The sequence below is a fragment of the Drosophila sechellia genome, chromosome 3R, assembly GCF_004382195.2.
Source record: "Drosophila sechellia strain sech25 chromosome 3R, ASM438219v1, whole genome shotgun sequence".
Lineage (NCBI taxonomy): Eukaryota > Metazoa > Arthropoda > Insecta > Diptera > Drosophilidae > Drosophila > Drosophila sechellia.
In genome coordinates this window covers 21,793,087-21,816,145 of record NC_045952.1, presented here as the reverse complement: position 1 = coordinate 21,816,145, position 23,059 = coordinate 21,793,087, and the positions used below count along the sequence as shown (strand labels likewise).

General features: G+C 43.7%; 1 protein-coding gene across 3 annotated transcripts; it reads left to right on the top strand.

Moving 5' to 3' along the window:
- The first annotated feature begins 222 nt into the window (after positions 1–222).
- Positions 223–23,059, top strand: LOC6607550 (endoplasmic reticulum aminopeptidase 2). 3 transcript variants are annotated; one of them, XM_032721353.1, is made up of 12 exons: positions 223–531; positions 3,213–3,693; positions 14,275–14,415; positions 16,828–16,968; positions 17,094–17,176; positions 17,275–17,483; positions 17,538–17,718; positions 17,777–19,136; positions 19,193–19,335; positions 19,399–19,791; positions 19,849–20,220; positions 20,308–23,059. In XM_032721353.1, exons 2-12 carry the CDS (start codon positions 3,540–3,542, stop codon positions 20,458–20,460), a joined length of 3,330 nt encoding a protein of 1,109 aa, XP_032577244.1. In that variant the 5' UTR covers positions 223–531; positions 3,213–3,539; the 3' UTR covers positions 20,461–23,059. The 3 variants fall into 3 exon arrangements, with proteins under 3 accessions (XP_032577244.1, XP_032577243.1, XP_002032319.1); XM_032721352.1 differs by having other exon boundaries at positions 16,780–16,968; XM_002032283.2 differs by lacking the exons at positions 223–531; positions 3,213–3,693 and adding exons at positions 10,988–11,311; positions 13,553–13,820 and having other exon boundaries at positions 16,780–16,968.

Sequence of the window (23,059 nt, the reverse complement as noted above, 5' to 3'; positions counted from 1 at the left end):
TCAGTAGTTGTCTCCTTCCACCGGCTTTGCTCGCTCTCTCGCGCTCTCGTTGCTCTCTGTTCCTTATCGTTGTGCGGCTTTCCTTGGAATTTCACTGCAAAAATTCTGACACACCAGGATAATAATCTCTCTCAACTGAGAGCAACTGAGAGAGGAAAGCTCTGGCGGGAAAAGCTCTCGCAAGCTGAAGGGAATTTCCTCATTTCGCTTACTTTTCAATCAGAAAGAGTTTATCCTTCGTGCTTGATGGACGCAACATTTAATTCGCGCTTTTTCTGTAAAACAAAGAAAACCAAAAAAGTAATTTTCAATCGCATGAAACTCATTGTTATTGAACTCCGTTTGTTTTCCAATTTGTTTAACCCCGTTTCCGACGCTCGATGTGTGTTTTTGTAACGAATGCAGTGAATATCAAGTGAAACGTACAACCAACTCGTGCATATACATATATTATATGTGGTTACCAACAGTGCTTCTCTATTTGGCGCCTAAAAACGGAAGGATACTCGTGGCTTAAATCATCAGCTCTAGGTAAAACACATACTCCGACTCGTGTTGTTTGCATTGCCGATTTGTGTAGGCATACCGAGTCCTCGGAGGCATTTGCTCACTCCAGCCAGGATATCCAAACATCCAGCCATCCATATATCCATCAAACCGCTGGCATTGACAGTGACGACTGACTCTGACAAATGTGTTTGTCATGTTTACCTTGTGGCTTAAACAAGTTAATTGCCGTGCGCCAGACACAAAAACCAACAGTACACATGAAGCAGCCAACTCCTTCCGGCTCTACATGTGTCCATCAATTATTCAACCTGATTGTGGGCATTAAATATTGAAGCTATGTCCTGCTTATGAGCTAGAAGATCGCACACTCCTCACATAGGTACACCAGTTCATAAGGCCTGGTGCTAAAAATAAAACGTGACACCTGCAAAAACGTTTCACCGTCCACCGTCCAGCGTGCGTACTGCCACCCCTCAGAGAACCGCCCACCCTATTGGCCTTGGGACTGAGCTGTGACTGTGGACGCTGCCTGTTACTGGCTTCAAATGGGACTCGGAGGGCTCTCGATTCGGCACTGATTGCTTTAGTCGGCAATCGACTGTGCGCCACCCACTCGCAGCGTCCACCCAGCCGAATGACCTTCAATTTGCCTTGCATATGGTCGAAATTAATAATGCCAGATTCACCTAAAAGCTTTGCACAAAAGCTGCACAAATGCAGCTGCGTAAAAAGGTGGCTGATGAGCATTGGTGAGGTGGAGGATATGGGGTAGTGTACTGTCATAAAAAATTCGCTTGGCCATTTTTATTTATATTTAGCACCGTGCGACAGACCGGAAGTAACGTAAAACGTAACAAACGACACATTGGGGCACAATTTGCACACGTGTCGTATGCGCAACATTACACACACACACGCACAGTTGGCTATTTTTGGCTGCAGCTGTCCTTTTGGCCCGGCTATGTACACAGTATGTCCTGGCCGCTCCTTTATTTTTCGCCTGCTTTGTATGCAACGGGCGCAACAAGCGCAAAAAAGAGAAATCACAAAACAAACTGACGCCATTTTGCCATTAATCCCGACCACTTTATGGCCAGGCCACCAAGCAAACTTTCCCCTTTCCGGTTATACCCTATCAATTTTGAAGTACTTTGGTACACTTTGGAGATGTTTTTTAAATTAATAGTGCAGATTTCAAGTGGGTTAAGTTCAAATCAACTATTTTCAGACTAAATACATCGCATTCATTTACTGTTTCAAATTCAGAACTAAGGGTATATAAAGTCCGTATCCTTACTTGACTTCGGCTAACACATATATTTCTTTGTTTGCTCTATTCATTTCGGCTTTTTGCCTTTTGTTTTTCGTCCTTTGTGCTTTACTTTGTTGCGCCATGCTTATTTTTTGAGTCGGGCCAGCCCCCGGAATGGAGGATTTGCTAATGGCAGGAGCGTTTTGTGGCCAGCGCAAGTGCTTCAACTGGCTGAAAGGTTTATGGCCCGTCCAGTTCCGAGTTCCCGGTACCCGTTTACCAGGTCGCAGTTACCAATTCCCCGCTCGCCCCTCCTTTAGTTCTTTATTACGTTGTGTGTTTTACCAACAGCAAACACAATTGCCCAGCCCCGCCTCGAGTTTTGTTTCAAGTGCCGCCCCATCAAATGGAGTGGCCATCACTCGGTCTCCGGATCCGCATTCGCATCCGCATATTCCCTGCTCGATTTAACTGGGTGTAGTGCTGGGTCCTAATCCTCAGACCTCTTAAAAGTAAGCTGCACTTGGGGAAAATAGGTAATAATAAATTTAGAAAGTTGTATCAATGTTTTTTTGTTACTTTGAATACTAAAATGCGAATAAATTAGACAAGACTCGATTTTAACAACTAAAAATTATAATCAAGCGAAATCCATTGCAATTGATATTTTCAAATAAATTTGACTTTAAGTGCCATAGCATTTTTCTAAGTGTACTCGTGCATTGAACTGCTGCGGCGCACCTCTTCGATATTTTCTCGCTAAAAGAGAGCGATGGGAAGTCCCTGACCGGGCGGCTCCTTTGGCTGCTCCATGCCGGTGGATGCCTCTTGCAATTATTGTCGACTAGGCAACCATGCCCCGCCTACCGTCCACCTCCCACCACTGGGCCACTGTTCACATTTGATGTGCATTTGCATTCGTGGCCCTCCGGCTATCGAATGCTTTTTAGCCCACGACATTGTCATTGTTGCAGGTCGCCTTTTTCTTCTATTACTCCTTTTTGCTGGGCCACAAAGGACACTGGAGTGCAGCCGGGGGAGTGCTGGAGTGCGAGGGCTTTTATTAAAGTTTCGTTTTGTTTGACTGGCACAACAATGTCCTGGCAGCGACACCCGCCCACAAGTGGCGACATCAGTTGCAGGCTCCAACTGCTCCGCCATCTGCCCCACTTTATGGCCAGCACCGGAAGTTGCAGTCTAACAATAAGTCGAAGAATTGTAAATGCTGGAAACATTTCAAATATATATGTTTCAAGCTATTTCTTATTAATATTTGCGCAGCCAAGTGGAGTCTGCAAATAGATCTTCCGAAACTGGGACTGATGGTTTCTTTTGTCTGGCATACTCCAGAAACTACTTACATTGTATTGTTTGCTTGACATAGATAACTTTCTTCGTTCTCTTCTATCATTTTGAATACATATATTGAATAATTTGACTTTCTTCTTAGTAAATTACAGAAGGACATTAACACCAGGAACTGGACCAATTTTAGACCGAATAAATACGAATAATCAAACACAACAATCAACTTTACTCACCGACCTTTCTAGTCTTCTACATACCCGTTTACACTCGAAGGACCTTTTGTACCGACCACTTTTTGGATAAACATATCGCTAGCGAAGAAACCGAAGGAGTTTGTGCCCCAAGCCCGGACCCATCCTCCCGTTCCTTCTGCCCCTCCACAATTAATAACCATTTAACCGGTTCGTGCCCTGAGGCAAAGGAATCCAAGACGGCGCCACTTAAACCGCAAGCCTACAAAATTGGCCGAATGTTATGTTGTGGCTTCTGCTGTGGCAATATGTCGAAGCGCGATTACAAAGTGGCCACCATGGATGGCATCGAGCTGGAGCCGTTGGGCGGCGAAAAGTGCGACAAGGATAAGGACAAGGACAAGGAGAAGCAGACGAATGGCGTCACTTTTGGTGAGTATCCTTGCAAAAATCTCCCTCGAGCACCAGGTGTGTTGCATTTGCAATTGCCTAGAGCATCATAAATAATCAAAGGGCGGTGGGGAAAACAAAAGTGCATAATTGCACTTGTGCATAATCCGACGCTTTACGCAATTTAAACACCGCCTGCCTGCCTGCCTGCCAATTTTGGCGTACCCATTCGCTCCTCTGGGATTTATGCATCAAGTTGTTTTCTTAATTACACCGAATGCAAAACAAAAGCATTAAAAATGCCACGTCTTGCGGCCGTTACTCATACGCCTCGTTGGCCCAAGGCAAAGTAAATGAATGTCAGCAGCAGCATCCAACCCTCGTTACTGGCCCAGCCTGTCCCCCGCCCATTTTCAACATGTTTTTGCATTTCCTTTCCGCCGGCAGTCAAGTTTTGCGGAATTTTCCGCCCTGACAGATGTCCACCGGATCCGGCGGGCTGCTCCGAACGGAGCGACAGACGGATTGGCGGAGGGTAGGCGCCGCAAATGTTTCCAAGTGCTCCTTAAGCTGTCGCCGATTTTCTAGAATTTTACGCTCGCCGGAGTTTGGCAGTGGCGCGAGCAGTAATCCCTTGGGGCCATTGATTGTGGTAATGGGATTTAACTACAGGATTTGTCTGCGAAATCAATTCTGAATTCGGGCAACGAATTGATAGGGATATAAAAATACTCGTATCTTATCTTTAAAAGCGATATTTAAAAGATAAAGAAAGTTTTACTCATTTGATGTTGAATTCAAAAAAGTATACTATCATTTTTGACAATGTTTTGTAAAACTAGACGAATTAGCGACAATAAATAGGAAGTTATAGGAAACTTAAATTTAGAGCAGGACTCTCATTATCCTTTGTTTAATCGCTGCTCAAGGCAGAGCAAGTAACTATTATGACATAAATAAGAACTAAGCTACTTGGGTGAGAAATATTTCTTCCCATGCATTCCCTCCGCATCATCACTTTCAAATCAGTGTCACGGGAACAGGACGTGGACGTGTGCTCCTGTCCCAGCAGCCAGTCGAGCAATTAAGGATGCATAAAGTGGAGTAACCACTTGACTCACGGCAGCTGCAGCGGTGTTTACTTTAAGGGAAGCCAGCTTAGCCTCCTGGCGCCATCAGGGGCATGTAAACTCAACGATGGTTATATTTGGGATGTTTTCAGAATAAGTTAGTGTTTAATATTTCAATATAAGCTAGGGAAAGTGCCATAGGCAATACTTCTATCTAAAAGCTCGAGAAATTTATTACTTCCTGAAGCCTGAGAACCTTTTAACCCCAAGCGACTTAATGCATTTGAGACTGACGCGCGTCAAAGAGTTAATGGTGGAACCTCGACGTAGGCGGCTGATGTGGATAATTGCAGGATGCGTTGTGTTGATTGCAGGCTGAATGGGCTCACACACACACCCTCACACACACGCACACACGAGCACTTGGGCCGAGGCTTGACTCAAATAAAGAAATCCTGCCTATCCTGGACTGCATCAGCGAGATAAAATGGGTCCACAAGAAACAATTGAAGCGGCAAGAGCCTTGCGCTGCATGCCAAAGTATGGCAACCGAGTTTCTGCATCACCATCGCCACCCCCCACCCCTTGTCTATATGTTTGTGGGTGAGTGAAAGTAAAGGATACACAGAAATGAAATGTGTTTTTGGGTCAGGCAACTTCAAACTCAACCAGAAAAGTGGAAGCGACTAGCGGGCGCACAGGAAGTGGGCCTCAAAAGGAAAGATGGAGCGGATGAGAAGTGCGACTGGCAAATGGAAAATGAGTAACTGACAAGCGAGCGGGCCAAGTCAACCCGTCAAAACGTCCGGGCGAGCAACAATTTATTGTAGCGAAATGGCGCAGGCGAAACACAATTAAATGGAACTACAAAGGACACAAGCAACCAGATCCATCTACCTCCTTCCCTCTTCCTCCTCCAGCATTTTGAACCGACCACCCACTTCACCCGTTTACCCACCGCCCACTGGGCGCGTAATTAAATGGAAATGGAAAATATTGCCCGCGGTCCCCCTTTGCAACACAACCAACTCGTACTTGTTGAGGCACTTGAAGCCCTGCCAAGCCGCGTGCATTTGGTTGCATTTGTGCTATATAGCATACCCTTGCCCAGAAGGGTTTCTATATATAGTCCTGCACAGCGAGGGAATCAAGCAGCGAGGACTTGCAGCTTCCATCCTAGAGGGAACTTCATGCAACATATCACAGTTGCAACTTTAGGTTCTGACACTTATATAATGCAATGGAATGGAAATGGGGAAAGTGCGTGTCTGCATTACAGAAGAACTTAAAACTAACTTGAAAGAAATAGAAATAGAAAATATCCTTCCGAAAAGAGTATTCCATGTGTGCTAGCTGATTTGAGTTTCCCTCCTTTCTGCACAATTAGTTCGCCAGCGTGTTTGATCCGCTTCAGTTGAACCCAATGCCATTGAAATCGATGGCAGCGGTAACCCCACATGCCAATCCCAAGACCCACTTATCGAGCACTTGGGCCCAACTCTTTCGATTTGCATTATTTGCGCCAGCAATGAGTCTGCAAGTGGTCCTCGAACACGGTCTGCCAATTAATTAAATCATAGCAAATGGCTCAAATTGAGTGCGCAAATAACCCCAGCCGGACCTCCTCAGACCAGCAGTCTGGACTTTTCTTATCGCTGTCTGTGGAATCGGAAGTCGCATTTGCTTCGATAGGAACCGCATCCTCGACGGGGACAATGACCCCAAAACATAGCAAATTCATTAGCTAGTGCTGAATGCTTTCATATTTTAAACGCAGTTCGATTAACTCATTTATTTGAGGATTAAGATTACCAGACATCGCATTTGATTATGGGATTCAATCCCCCGGAAGATTGGGGGCAGCTAAAGGCCTGTCCAAAGCCCCGCGAATTGGCAAGCGATTGATGGAGACGAACCTTATCCGTATCCATGTTTTCGAAGGCGACGTACTCCTCACCTCCAATCAGATACTGGGCGTAGTTAAGGAAGAATAGTTGCTGTAGGGGCATCCTGGTGAAGCTGGGTTGCAACTGACTGAACTTGGAGCCCATTCCGAAGTAGGCGTCATAGGCCAGTTGAAGGGCTGTCACATCTACCACTCGCTGGTTCAGATAGTCCGTGGCATTTCTATTGAGGCAGTTTAGGGCCAGAACATAATTCTTGTTATCATCGAAGTTGAAGAGATTTGGGTTCGGATTTCCAACGACATCGAAGGCCAGTGCCTCGGGCAGCAGTGCCGCCATCATCTGCTGGGCGATAATGAATCCCAGTAAGCTCACCTTGAAGACATCGTGACCTTGTGGCACAAAGAAGGGGCTCTGCAGAATGTCAGTGGGCAGCACAATAATATTTTCCCTTCCCACGTAAAATGACTCCGGAGAGGAGCTAGTCAAGGTGTCCTCCAGGAAGTAGTAAGCATCACCCTTGGCCGGTGGCTGGTTCAACAGCTCTAAGTTACGACGAGTACGGACTTCCAAAACCTTCAGCTGGGCAGCTGCGAAGTCCTGATCCTTGGCCAACTGCAAGTCTCTGTAGAAGTTGCTCACAAAGGTGCGATGATTTTGATTTTGGGGCTTTTTTCCCAAAATGAGATTCATGCCCTGGATTTTTTCCTTGACCAGAGCGCCCTGCTTTGGGCTCAGTTTCAATCTGTTCGCGTCGATCCTGTCCAGTAGTGCACCTCGCACCGCACTGAAAAGATCCTGGACTTCTGCATCAAGGTTTGTAGGGTACTTGCTCTCGTAAAGAAAATCGGTGCCGAAATCCATGTAGACGCGCACATCCTTGACACAATCACGAGCTTCGTTATCCTCCTCGCTTTTCAGTGTGCCCTTCATGAAGCGGGCAAACTTGGCCATCATGTAGATAGCAATCTCCGAGGAATCGTACGATTCCAACAGATTCTTAAGCTTCACAAAGTAGTCAACATTTTGGATTTGCACCGCGAAGTTTTCGGGAAAGGTGCGACCGAAAACGATGCCGAGGTACTGCCGCCATGGAAGTCCGTTCTGGTTCTCCAACTCGCGCAGGGTCAGGTCATCGTTGGGCTCGTCCTCCACTTCGGCCAACTTCCTTACCGCCAGCTCCAAGCGCTTGACTCTCCTGGCCAGAGACATGGCTCGCCCACGGGATACACCCAATTGAATCAACAGCCTCTTGGTGCTGCCAGTGTTCTTCAGCCTGTCGGTGGCATAGTCAAATGTTGGTCTGTCTATCGTTACCATGTATTTGCTGCTGTCAACAAAATCCAAGTTTACGTTCATCTTGACCAGCAGGTTATCGTAACCAAAGCGTCGCAGACGTGCCAGGGTCAGCATCCATTGGAACTGAATTTTTGGCAAGTCATCGGACGTCTTGGTGAACTGCGGCCAGGTGAAAGCCAAATCTGGCCCCACCAGCTCCAGGTAGTGCCTTTCCGAACGCGATTCGTTGGTGGCCGTGCGACAGGTCTGGTAAAATTGAAGCACCTTGGCCTCCACGCTCTCCCGGTCGAGAAAAATCTGAGCGCTAAGCAGTTCAAAGATGAAGAGGTATCGATCGACCACCTTGTGCTGAATCTCGCCCAGCAACTCTTTGTAGTTGTCATCGACGCACTTCTCGACGTACTTTCCACCGGCATAGTTCTGAAAGTCTTGGCAGGGATCCACCGTATTGTCCATAAAGCCCAACAGTCGGTTCATGATCTCATCATTGGGATCTGTTGTCGATAGTGGGGCAGGAGCCACCCATCCTGCTTCCGCGATGGCCAAAACCACCAGGAACGTTATCCACTTAGTTGCTTTCGATCGCACCATCTTCCGTCAAGAACTAATGGAGCCGGCTGCTGGAGCGTTTCATTTAAAGGCATTCCGGCTAACTGATAGTCGAGGTCACCATGTGGACCTCTCTATGGGTGATAGGCAGGTCGACTAATATTTTAAAATTGGGTGACATTGATAAGATGTATATGCTTTCAGGGTTTTGCCCTCAAGCCATCAAAATAAAATATATAAATATATATTTAAATGTTTAGCTCAAATCCGTGGTTTTTACTTTCTGCGGCGTATTTATGCCTTAATATTGAAAGTTCAGAAATTAATAACTGGGATTTATCTCCATCTATGCAGCATTGCATACGATTATTAATACTTGGATTTCCCTACTCGAAGTCAACAAGACCTAAATAACGCAATTACAAGCATCGATTACAAGAGCAACCCTCCACTGACTCTTGGCCAAGTGTTTGCTCTGCCGCAGTGGCAGTAACAGCTTAAATTTATTGATTGCTTCATAAACAGCGATTATTTAACCACCGCATTTCGATCCGTACTGCAATGACCCCCATTTTCCTTTGCCCAATCCCCCAATCGACAGTCTGGCGAACACTTGTGGCCATCTTCAACCAGTTAAGGAACCCAAGCGGGGCACTTCCTCCAGATGCTCAATGGGATCAATATGTGCCCGTCTGTATGTCTGTGTGTCGTGTATGTGGTGGGTGCAGATGGGTGGGTGGTGATTGTGTAGCACATGACAAGTCACAAGTGCGGCCAGTAAATTTGCATGCGACAGCAAATACTCAATGGGCACAATGAGCGGGGGGATATGGTGTTGACTAACTCAGTTAGCATGGGGTGTTGCTCTGTGAGGGTCAAAGTTGAAAAGGGAAAGCAGGAGAATCGAACCGAACGCTCGGGCAATGGGTGCAGCGACTTTTCGTCGCAAAGAAGTCCAATTCTGCAACGGTTGCACTTTTGAAGCCTTACACTGCTTAAGGGTATACCAGTTATATCCTACGTTTAGACCTAAGTTTAAAAAAATAGTAAGTCCACTTATAAAAGATCAGCAGGAATAATACTTTATATTGAAGCAAAAATCTATTTTCAAGACTATTTATCTTCGTTATAATCGAATGGAAAGTTTTTTCGTGCATATTCAACGCTATGCGACAACCGAAAAGGGGGCGTTCGACGAGGCGTGGCACCGCCTAATGAACACGATTCAGCTCAATTCGGTCGACAAGCCGCGAAGGGAAAACTTTACACTAACGTGACGGCGAATTTATTGAGTTCAGAGCGCGTTGCCCCAGCTTCGAAGTCAGTGGTTTGGGAAATTGGGAAAACTGCTAAGAAAATGGAAGGGATGAGTTCACGAGGAGCATCCCCAATTTTTCCGGCAAGTCACCGCGAACCGGTGGTGTGTTTCGTTTTCTTTGTACGAATATGTGTATTTGTATCCCCCTCAAAAGAAAAAAAAAAAACTTTCGTCGCATTGCATTGAAAAATGAGATTTTATTTGCCGGCAAACTTCCAAAAGCGAATTACCATTTACGTTTCGGCTTTGTGCTCCATTTGTTGATTGTTTCGCCCGGTTGCCATGTCGACCTAAAAGTAGGCAATACCGCGCAGCATCAGGACATCGTAAATCCCGAATGGAACGCAGATCGGGAAAAAGACGAAATTTTAATCATAAAAATCGCACCCCCTGATGGTAAATTCTAATGATTTTTATGACAAATTCTCTAACACGTCAACGAAATAATTATAATTCCGTTTCGTACGAAGACGGGAGTAAGTAAGGGAACTCATCCCTTAAGCAGGAACATCTAATGATGAGCCCCTGCCAGATTGGAACTATTTGGTTCCCAATACATGATAAACAACACAACATGGAGTGGTACAACAAGAACAACAACAAATGATTGCATGTGGGCGAAATGAGGGGGTGTTGCAGGGGGGTCTTTTAAGGGTTGCTGCGCTATTGATTCGCCTGGCAACACTTCACCATAAGCTTTTCTTTTTGTACCCGGCACTCGTGGAGTTCAAGGGTATGCTGAAATCGTGGAAATAGTTTTAGCGATTAAATTCTTTAATTCGATAATTATAGTTTTTGAAAAGTTTGTCCACATTCTATTCAAAACAAACCTATTTGTGATTTATCCTTTTTAAGCCCTTGACCATTTAACCAAAACTATTTACTTATAGGGTATTTAGAATGTCCTTAGCTTTTCTCCTCGTATTTGTTTTTGGTTGTATCAAAACAAAAATCCAATCAGTGGGTGGATATAGAGGGCGGGGTGGGGTTGGTGTAACATCAAACACAAGGGCTCTCCAAAGAAATTTCATTTTCACTTTTGCAGGTGAGCAAAGTTCATACGCAGAGAGGGAGAGCGCGAGAGAGCAAACAAAGAGCGGGTGGACATGCGCAGGACTCTTTCGGGGTTGCCACCTCCCATCTCGCAGGGTTGCTGCACGCCGTTTCGCTGCGGCAGCATCCAGTTGGAAAATGTACGCGCACTCAAACGCAACAAAAAGCGCGTGACAAAAAGCGGCGTTCGCAAAAAAGAAAGGACACTAGAAATTCGGTGCTGACTAAAGTCCCACTCACTCATACACACATATACGCAAACGAATGCGTCGCGTGCTGCCCCCATAACCCCCACCTCCCTCTCCCGCTGTGCGTGTCTGTGAAAGAAAGCAGAAATTGCCAAAAAATATATATATACATATATAAAACAGCAAGAAAGTGTAGTGAAGGAAATCAATTGGTGGCTCTATATAAAAAAGCAGCCAATTAAAGTGTTCAATTTCAAGTCAAAGCTCCGAGTAATTAGTGTATGCACTTCTTTATTGATCTTTAAATTGACCTTTTTGACCAGAACCCACTTCGAAAAAAAGAAAAAGAAACAGCAACAAGCCCTAAATTTTTCATTAATTAGCTAACTGGAATGAAATAATGAACCGTTATGCTCTGTCGCCAAGTAAAATGCAACTGCTGCTGAGAACCGCAATTCAGTCAAGTGGCAACAAAGCGAAAAAAGGAAAAAAGGGAGCAGCAAAAGGCGAAAAAGTGCGAAAAAAAGGGGAATAGGTGTGAGGGGGGGTGGTGGAGAAAAGGAGAGTGGGGACAGCTGGAAAGCGCACTATTGACATATATACGCGCAGATTGGAGCGAAAGAGAAGAAGAAAATCGCCGCATAAGACAAAACAGGAAATTCACTTATACACGCGCACAAGAAAAGGAAATTCGCGCTGTTGAGCTTTGCATTTTGAAATTTCATTTCAAAACACAGGTTCCAGTGAGAGCGCTCCAGCCACTCACTTACACTCTCCACTCTCACTTCCAAGCTCTCGCTCTCTTACTCCCATTATGCTCTCCCTCTCTCCTACCCGAATTCTTCCTTTTTTTTATTTTTTCTTTATATTCGCTGAGCAAATGGAAATGTAAACAAATGCCAAATGGCGGCCGCGTTAAACAAAAATGAAATGGAATTGTGATATATGCATTACCACGTTTCTTGCGTGGCATGTGGAATACACAATTGAGTACTGAAGCAGGGAGAGGAGAGAGTAGTTACATAGGTGCAGTCACGAAGACAAACAAAGCGGCAGGCACAACAATCGCATTCGTTCTACTTGGAAATTAGGATTAGGCCTCGTTTTGACATTGACATTAAACAAAGAGGAAAGCCAAAGGCAAACAGAATGCGAAACCTCATTAAAGACCAATTTGGGCAACTACAACTGGCTGACGGGAATTGAATAGTTAGCAAATGTTGTTGACACCCGTAAATAGAATTTTTATGTCCATAGTTTTGTCTGTGTTATTTGACTACTATGCTTGCGAAAAACAAGTATACATGTCATAACTTTTTATGGCAGATTTAACGATTTCCATTTCTACGACACTAATAGGAAATATTATTTTCCTTTGGCAAATCTACGTATACGTGATTTGATGCATTTAGAATGTGAAATCTATAGTGTACCTCGGGGGTGGGTTTTTTTTTTTTTTTTTTTTTTTTATTAAACGAAATTATTATATGTGCTGAAAGTGTACTGAAGTGATACTGAAATATATTAAAATTAATATCAGCTTATATTTCGATGAAATTTAGTTGCACCAATAAGGTAATAACCCTGAAAAACAGACACCTTAAAGGTGTTGGCTTTAACCAAATCTTACCCATGGGTTTGTCCAAAATTACCGTTGCTACGCCTAACAGACCGTAGCCACAAATTATGCCTGAATGATGCTACAGGCGGCCAACTTCAGATTCAAGAGCTCCTCAATGGCAGACAGAAGCGCGGACATTAGACATTATATACAAATATACAGCATCCTCACAAAAGCCGGCTGCACCGAAGAAGAGAGAGACGGAGATAAGTTGAGAAAAAGAGACGAAAGCATATTTTTTGGGGGGTTGATTTTCGGGCGTTGAAAGCGCTTTTCACTAATTCAATGCGACATTGAAAACAGTGAGCTTGAATGCGAGAAGTGCAGACTCTCAGAAAAGGGACCCATCGCCATGGACATGGAATTACGGACGGGGGCGGACAGCCGTAGTCTGACTAGACGGAACCGGAAGGGCGTCAGCGTCTGGCTTTCGGCCAACTTTGGCTTGGGGATGGGGTTGGCAAAGGAAAAGCCGGCTGAGGAAAAGCCAAACGAAAGTGCTATCTGCATAAATTATGTATGTATATTTCTGGTTGTTTTTGGCAGTCGATTTAGTAGCTAAAGGGTGCGAAATGAAAATTCCATCAGCATAAAAGTACACTTCCTCGTAAAATATTCATCCTTCTGTTCACGGTTCTATTAAAACACTTAATACCTTAATATTAAAAAAAAGAATTTAATAATATTTTCGATCAAAGGGGCTTTAGTTTTTGGCAGTGAATTTATTGGTAAAGGGGTGAACACGTAAAAATCCGTAAGCGAAGAAATCCAAAACCGATTTCGGCCATTCGTGGTGAATAAACTATGAAGAGCACGTGACCAGAAAAAATGAATGGGGGTTCTGGCAAAAGGGTTCGACCTGTATTGGCCATAAAGTGATTGTGATTTCCCCTTTTTAGAGCAAATAAGCCGTCAATTATTTGCGGTGTACCAGATTTTCAAGTGTGTGATTCAAACGGTTCGCTGCGGTTTCAATTGCGATTTCGAAATCCAATTCGTTTACGGCCACGGGTTAGCAAGCGTACGTATTGGCCGGAAGACACAGAGACACCGGCCCCGTTAAGATTTCGGTCGTCGGCGGTGGTCAGAGAGGCTCGAAGATTTGGCGTCGCGAGCGCATCGAGATGACAAATGATCCGGACCTCGATGACTGTGCCTTTCTATCCGGTAAGTTGGGTGTCAAGGATGCGGCAAGGATTTTCCAAATACTATTAAGATGCTTCAGTATGATCATAATTATGAGCCAATTAAAAAGGATGATTTGCATAAATCAAATTGTGTGGTTATAAAACAAGATATGATAATTATATGTTACTAGAAATGAGGGAACCTAAGTGTAATAAATATAACTTTTATTACCTTTATAAATAGCTTTTATTATATTTGTTAACCCTGCACTTCGTGGCTTTTTCGTGCGGAAACCAAGCACTCAATCTTAAGTCTATCATTTTTTTCTTGGTAAACTGACCCTTATTTCGTGTTATTTTTGTGGAGCTGCACTCAGCTCCAGTGGCAATTGCAATGCAACCCATCCAGATGAAATATTTGCACAGCCCCACTACGACTTTTATGCGGAGTTTAATTACATTTTGCCCGTTCTCCATCCGTTTCATTTCGACAGGTGGCGAATCGAGCGGCGGACGGCAGACGCGCACCGGAGTGGCCGTCTGCTCACAGCGCCGGGCTCTACTTGTGGCCGGAATCGTGCTCGGCTCGCTGCTGCTGACGGCCATCATCATCGCCTACGCTGGACCGCAGAACGGTAGGTTTGCCCCGTGCCCCATGACCCATGCCACCAGTTCCGTGTCCCAAAGGCGGCGCCATTCTCACACCGTTACGTTCTTTTCATTTTTACTTCCTATTCACGAGACTTTTTTCGACCATGTTCACCTCGTTCGTTTTTCGTTTTCGCCCACAGAAACAGAAAACATCGAGGCTTGGGTTCACCCTTTGTGTTTGTTGTTCTTGTTGTTGTTACTTGATTATTCCTTTATTGGGGGCGACAGGATATGTAGTCAATTGGACGGGACGGAAAAAAGGTCCCCGAAATATGACAGCTTTAAAATGGGATTTTGTAAGAGAGGTATTCAGTTTGACGTGAATGGAACAATAGAGTAATATATTTAAGTTTCCTGAATAGACGTCTCTAGCATAGGGAAAAAGGGTTAAACTTGCTTTTAAAGAATGCGGTTGGGTTCAATACAAAGTCTTTAATGAAAAATACTCTAATTGATCAAGTAATCAGCCACATATAGCATAAAAGAATCCCTTAGCAGTACAAAACTTCAAAAGCACCTTTAAAGAGAAAGTATTGATGGGGGGCAGTTACCTCAAACAGACTCGTTTCAAATAGAATGGGTGCACATACGATTGAGTCATAAATCAACATGTCCAAGGGAATCATGAATAATGTAGCCCATTCTCGGACCCAGCCAAGTATCATCCATGACTAAAGCCGCCTCAAGGTTCAAAGTTGGGGCCCAATAAATCCGTATAAATGGTAATTGAATTCCTTGACCGGCGGCGTTCGAAGCGGGTCATAAACCACGTGGGCCAAGCAATCCATTTAGAGCCGAGTAATATGCTCTTAACCATATTAAGTGGTGCCGTAAGGGAATCAGCCGCATTTCGCGTATAAATAGATGCAACTGCAGCACCTGACCCCATCCCGTTGTCCCCAATGGATCCATAGGCCTCGACCTGATATTCTATGCGCCGCCTGGCCATATTGAATAGCGGAATTATGCAAAGTGCAAACACTCACATGCTCGCTGGAAGTTTCTGTTGCATACTTAATGGGGCTAAATGCATTGGGGGATAATTGCATTAACTGTCAAGGGAAAGGGAAAACAAGCCGCACGAAAGCGTGTTTGCGGACTGGGAAGGGAAATGTGGACGGACGGACACATGTCTGGTGGAAAGTTAATTTTCCCCTCCGCGAGGTCGAATATCAATCAACATTTTCCACCATGTAGCTTTAACTTCTGCTTCCGCCGATCCAATTAGACAATTTGACCAGCTTTACACATTTGCCACGCGACCCTCCTATACAGTATATATATATCCATTAATATATCTATTTGATTTCCTGATCATCCGTTTGTTTGTTTCCCATTTTCGTTTCCGTTTGCCTTCGACTTTTGACACCAAATGTTTATTATATATATGAATCTTTGAAAAAATATGAAATATTTCTCTTAAATGCTTGTTTGATTGATTGGTTAAAATGTGAGTAACAATTATGCCAAACCTGAATACTTCTGAACTGGTAAATAGCAATGACACTCTATATAATCCTTCGGCATGTTGACGTCATTGATCATCCGTTGTTCCTTACTTATCCTTTTCTCTTTTATCATTTTTATTCTTTTCTATATCTAGATGTTAGATCTTTTATCGGTTTTATTTCGATTGTGGAAGAAGGGTTAGATTGTTTCAATTTTAGTGTCCATTGTAAATACGAAATATCACAGACCATTAGGTTTTCGTCATTCCGATGGTTGAGTTATATACTTTAAACTAGAAAAGCGTTGAGAAAATGCACTAATACTACTTTTTTGAAGGACACGTACTATCTACAAGTACTATCTTTACACACAGAAAACTTTAAATAAATAGACAAAATATTTTCGGGCTGATCTTATAATCTTTGGTTTCTCTGTTGGTTATATGAACTTTTATGAACTATTCTACTTAACAAACATTACAGTTGATAATGTTGTAGATTTTTGAGTTTTACTCCTAATGGCTTATGAAATGTGATTGTTAGCTCTTCCATCACTTCCATAGCTATTGATATGACATCATTCGATTAATCGCGACATTCAGCTAGAAAGAAATCTCATTTGTGACCCACCCCATTTGAGTTCCGTTCACCCCACTAGATGTGCTAATGACTTGAACCGAATCCAATTATTAATCCGATTTACTGCTAGATTTTCTTTATGCTAACCCCCCACCCCGTCTTAGATGATATACCCCTTAACTCTCTCTGTTGATTGTGTATAATGCAATTTGCTTTAACGAACTTAGCTGCGAATCCCCGAAAGAGTCGTCCGCGAATAAGAAGAGTAACGAGCCCTGAAACGCAACCGATACTGATTACGCACCTTGACTATCCTTGCAGACTGCTCCTGCGGATCGAAAACGGTGTCCGGTTACGAAACGGATGAAGAGAACAACACACAGCCCTTCAATCCGATTGCCACCAACGGGGAGCCCTTTCCCTGGCTGGAGAAGATGCTGCCCACCAGTGCGCGACCGCTGCGGTACATGGTCACCATCCATCCCAATCTGACGACACTGGACGTCAAAGGTGGGTTCACACTCGAAAAAGTGCTGCACAATCATTATGTTCATTTCGCTCAATGATGAAATTATAATTGAATTGTCTGACATTTAATTCGTATACTTTACACTTTTATATTTTCGTCTGGCCAGGCCAAGTCACCATCGATTTGCATGTGGAGAAGGAGACCAACTTCATTGTGCTGCACATCCAGGACCTCAACGTCACCGAGAAGGTAAGTCATTACCGGATCTGTTTCGGTGGATTGCAAATCAAGCCAATTAGCGTCTGGCTCGAGTGCGTCCATTGATTGCATTCCCGTTTCGATTGCAGGCCATCGTGACCCCGGGTCCCAAAGGCTACGCCCTCAAGATTGTTAAGGTGCTGGAGTTTCCGCCCCGGCAGCAGCTCTACATCGAGGTGAAGGAGAGACTCAAAAAGAAGTCCAATTACACCCTCAACCTTCGCTGGTACTCCAAACTCAATCCGGAGCCAGAGGGCTTCTATGTGGACCAGTACGAGAGCTCCAATGGCGTTGAAAGGTAAGAAGTCATACTGAATATGAATATTCGACTCATGTATTCTCATCATTCCAGATTATTAGCTGCCACAGTTTTCCGACCGAATGGTGCAAGAAGAGCATTTCCCTGCTTCGATGAGCCACACGTTCGAGCACCTTTCCGGATCTCCGTGTTCCGAGATCGTTTTCACATCGGCCTTTCCAACTCCATAGTGCACACCACCGAGGACGTAGGATTCTACATGGGCACAGGATTGGTGCGTACGAATCGAAACGTGTTTAACCGAAAGATATTTAATTATATGCTCTCCACAGCTCCGCGATGACTTCATAGAGACTCCGCCACTGCCAGCCGATGCGGTGGCCTGGGTGGTTAGTGACTTTCAGCGTGAATCCCTGCAGCCCTCAGCGGCATATATACCCACGACACCAGCGCCACCGGGTTCCGGAGTGGGTGGCAAAAAGTCCGCCCAGCTAAACAATTATACTCAGCTTAAGGGCAAAAACCCGCCGGTACGAAACATCACTGCCCTGACGCATTCATTGAATGTCAACCTGACGCCACGCCAAAACCTGACAGTGGTCCAACCCACGACGACGACAGCTTGGCCAGTTAATCTCAATGGGAACGGAAAGCCAACGAATCTAACATCACTTTCCCAGTCCACGGGATCTTCGATCAAGAGAGCTCCGTCGTACACCTTCTATGCACCCAGGGATCTGCTGATTCGATCTTCATTCATTCTGCATACTTCAAGAGACGTTTTGGAGTATTTGCAGACCTGGTTGGATATCAGTTATCCCCTCACCAAAGTGGACTTTGTGGCTTTGCCTTCCCTGGATCGTAATATGATCTCCTCGCTGGGATTGGTCACTTTGAAAACCTCGTTCTTAACGGATCCAAGCTCCATAACCTCCGAGCAATATCAGTTTAGTGCCCTACGAATTGCCGAGGCAATGGTTAGGCAATTCTTTGGAGGAATCACTTCACGCAAGGTGCTCAAGGATGTTTGGTTGTGGGAGGGATTAATCCAGTATTTGGGCATCCACGCCTTGGCGCCCCTCCAGGAAACGTGGCCCTTGAGAGAAATGTACCTCTTGAAGATGGCTACAGCTGCGTTGGATATCGATGCCATCCAAGGATGGGATAGCATCATGAACGGCACCAGTCACGATGGCAACAATGAGGAGTTCTTTGTTCAAAAGACAGCGGCCATATTCTCCATGTTGCACACGGCCATCGGTGAGGATCGGTTCAGGGGCTGCTTGGGCTCGTTCCTCAAGGTGAATCGATTCAGGACTGCTGAACCCACTGATCTGTGGACCATATGCACGAAGAAAGCCAACGGTTCGAAGAATATCAAGGACATGATGACACTGTGGACGCACCAGCCGGGCTTTCCCCTCCTCACGGTGACCAAAATGGGCAACAGCATTTCCATCTCGCAGAGACCTTTTCGACCGGCGGAATTTCTGACCATCCATGACGACTCCTACGATGGTAATAACTACAACAAAACGACGCTGAATGCCACCGATATGCCCAGCACAGTGGCACCGACAACACAGGGTAGCAAGCATAAGGTGGCGCCGCACATGAAGTGGATCTTCCCAGTCACCTATGTGACAGATATCAACAATGTCAGCGAAACCCTCTGGATGCAGAATGTGGATGGTGAGCTCTAATACTTATATATAAATTTGAGCAAAATACATTTAATCTTTCTTTAGTAACATTCAATGTGCCGGAGAACGTAAAATGGATCAAAGTGAATGCAATACAAAATGGGTATTACCGTGTGGTCTACAATGATGATAATTGGGCAAGTCTAATCGAGGAGTTGGCCGCAAATCCCAACCGCTTTACCAGCGAGGTAAGTTGCCAAAAATCCTTAAGTGGGAACTACTAATAACGAAGTGACACCTTTCTATTTCAGGATCGCCTGGGAATGTTGTCGGATGCCTTTACACTCTGTCACGCAAATCTGCTGCCCTGTGAGATCACCATGAACATGATTCAATATCTGCCCAGTGAGACGCACTATGGTCCAATGGCTTTAGCATTGAGGCATTTGGAAAAGTGGCGACGCATCCTTAAGTACTCGGAGTGCTTCCTTATGCTTAGCGAGTTCATTAAGATGAAGATATCCACGGTGATGGAGAAGGTCGGCTGGTCGGATGACGGCGATGTGGCCGCCAGGTTACTGCGTCCCGAAGTGCTTTTGGCATCGGTTCTGTGGGAAGATATCGATAGCATCACCAAGGCGAAGAACATGCTAAATCAGTATCTATACTACAACGGCACCGCCATTCCACCAAATCTTAGAGAGGTTAGTAATGCCACACACCTATTGTTATTAATAATACTTAAAATATTAAAAAACTAGGTGGTTTACACGGGCTCCATTCTATCCGGCGAATATATTTATTGGCAGCATTGCTGGGAACGCTTTGTTAACCTGCAGCGAACATCAGAGACCTTCGTAGAACGGATGCAGTTGCTCCGAGCCTTGGGCAGAACCAAGGATGCATGGCTGCAGAATCGTCTGTTATCCCACGTTACAATGCTGCCCACCGAAGAGGTGGTGCAGGTGCTCAAGGCCATTGCAGGAACGCCGACGGGCGGAGCCATGGCCTGTCGCTTCCTCCAAGCCAAGTGGTTCGAGCTGGAGAAGCGGCTGGGACCTGGAACAATCAGCTTCGCCAAGGTCATATCGGCCATCACCCAGTACGGGGCCACTAAGTTCGATTACGATGAGGTAGGATTGACCTTTATTATTATTATTATTATATTATTATTGTAAAATCATAGATATATTATCTAATAACTTTAATTTCCTTTTCAGCTCAAATCGCTGGTCCATCGATTTGGCCGGGGTCATGGGATGTCTGTGCTGAATATGACCTTGAGCAGCGTGGCCTCTAACGTGGAGTGGGTGGCTCGGTCACAGACGTCGCTCTACAAGTGGGTGGAGGGCAACCTGCACTCGCACCGATAGAGGAGATGGGGACACGGAGGTCACAGTCACAGTTCTCTCTTCACACTCATTTGTAATTATGTTCCTCTCTCAGACACGAATCTTAAGTGAGCTTTGATTTCGCCGAGTTAACTAACACAATGGATCTATGTACTCTTTACCATATCATTGCCAGTTCGATCGATCTCCTTGATTTTCTCTGTAGCTAAACTATGATTTTAGTACTTAAAGTTAGCCCACTCAACTGTAAAATACGATTGCTATGATCAAGCAGCTCTTATATATGTGTATATCTATCCAAGTGGAGAAAACCTTTTCTAGCACATACGAACGTGTATATCTACAACTGAACATAAGGATATATCTATATATGTATATTGTATATGTATGTATATTTTACAAACCAAACAAAACCAAACATATTTAGAGCAATGGATAATTGTAGATTGTAAGCTAAGAACAAAGAACAACATATTTTTTCATAAAAAACTAAAACCTAACAAAAGGATCCCCAAGAATCGATAAACTAAATCGCTTATGAATGCATTCTAGTACTGTATAGCATATGTATATTAGTTTTAGTGAGCATTGCGCTCGTGTGTGTGTCCGTGTATGTGCGCATCGAAAAATATCACAGAAATCTTCCTTTTGCCCAAAGATAATGTACTTAGGTATACCCTATATACCCTATGCTGCCTGACCAAAACCATAAAGGAAATAACCATGACCAAGTTTTAAATATCTTTTGATTTCTAAATGTATTTTTAAAATCAGTGTTAGCTTCCAATCAATATAATTATTATGTATGTTGAAGGTACATGAAGTATATTTTCTTGAAATGCTAGTAATAACTATAACTTGAAATAATACATGAATTTCGAATCCAAATCAGTTTAATCAGAAAGATACGTTCTGCGAATAAAAAGAACATCCGAAATATGAATCGCTAGCATAACTAGCTTAAAATCTGTTAACGATATTGTATGGCTGCCATAGTAATTAACTGGTCAAAATATCAGTATGGTGCCATCAACTACATCATGAATGTAAAGTTCTCGTCTTTCAAGCTCTAGTGTGGTCTAAGGTCAGGCAGGCAGATAACTTAGGAAATCGACATAACCAAATAGACATCCCATATGTACATACATGGCATACATGCTGTAGTTTACTAGAATACAAGACATGTTCAACACTTTTTATTTACGCACTCGCCTATGAACACTTAAACTGTGTATCAGATTACAACGTTCCGACTAGTGTCTTACTAAAGACATTTTACCATCTAATTTACTATTTTACCATATCGCTGCTTATCATTTGATTGGTGTTCGGAACGCCAGCCCCAAAGATAGCCAGATAATAAGCCCGAGGTGTTTGTGCAAACCGAGGGAATCCGTCAACTTAAAACTTCGGTCGCCGGTTTTGTCATTAAAACCCATAGAAACATGTATTAGTTGTGCCATTCGAGCCACCCGCGATAAGAAAGTGCCATGCGACTAGATTAGCTTAGTGATAGACATGAGCGTAGATGGGGCAGTTTTCTAACTTTTGAAATCCAAATGATATATAAACCGATGGAAATGGTTAAGCAGATTCAAAGTTAAACCTTCAAACGCATTTGACTATGCTAATTCGTAAATGTGTATTTCCATTAGGCCATATGAGATCTTTGATTTCGTTTTGGGAGGCATAGTTTGATTTGCTTGGCTAAGACGCACTAAGACTAACTCAATGATACTCGAAGTCAATCGCTCAGATACCCCGATTTAAATTTCAAACTGTCGAAACACAGTCAGAGAGATAAGAGAGAGAAAGAGGGAGATAGAGAGGGAGAGGGATAGATAAACACAAAATGAAACCAAAAACAACTTTATTAGCGACAAAGTTAGATCACAGAGAAAACACAAAAACAAGTTTTGGAGCGATTTTACGGATTTTTGAAAAATGTATAAGCCAAACAAGCAACTAAAAATGACAAACGAAAACAAGCCGAAATAGAGATAATACAAAAAGAACACATTATAACAGAGAAACTCAAAGCCCAGAAGAAGAAAAAAACAAAAATTCGGGAAGATAAAGAAAGTTATTTAGATCAACGGACTAAAAAGATTATGGTTTTTGGTTACAACATGTCTTTTTCTTAATTCTTAGCCCATTCATTGTCTAAATGCATTGTACAATGCATATCCGTCCACAGCTTTGATTGACTTATCACATTTGGGTTCCATTAAGTTTTCTAAAAACAAACACACAACCTATCCCCAACCCGTTCCGAAATCCTACTCCCGCTTTGTCCTGGAGTTGAAGAATGGCCTTTTCGAAATTCAAGGATCAAATATCAATTCTAGTTAATTTTATTAGAAGAAATTTTTTGGCAATCGGCATCAGTTTATAAAAATTTAGTAATTATGTATTGTCTATTAGGTTTTATATAAAATTTCGCGTATGGCAAATACAAAGTGTATCTAGAATGCAATGGAAAGCAGGCAGAGCAACTCTAAAGACGTAAACCTAATTGTACGCTAATGATATATACACATCTATATATAAATATATATATTTACATAATGTAGTTTAAGTCAAATGGGAATATTAATAAAAACGATAACTAATCTGTAAA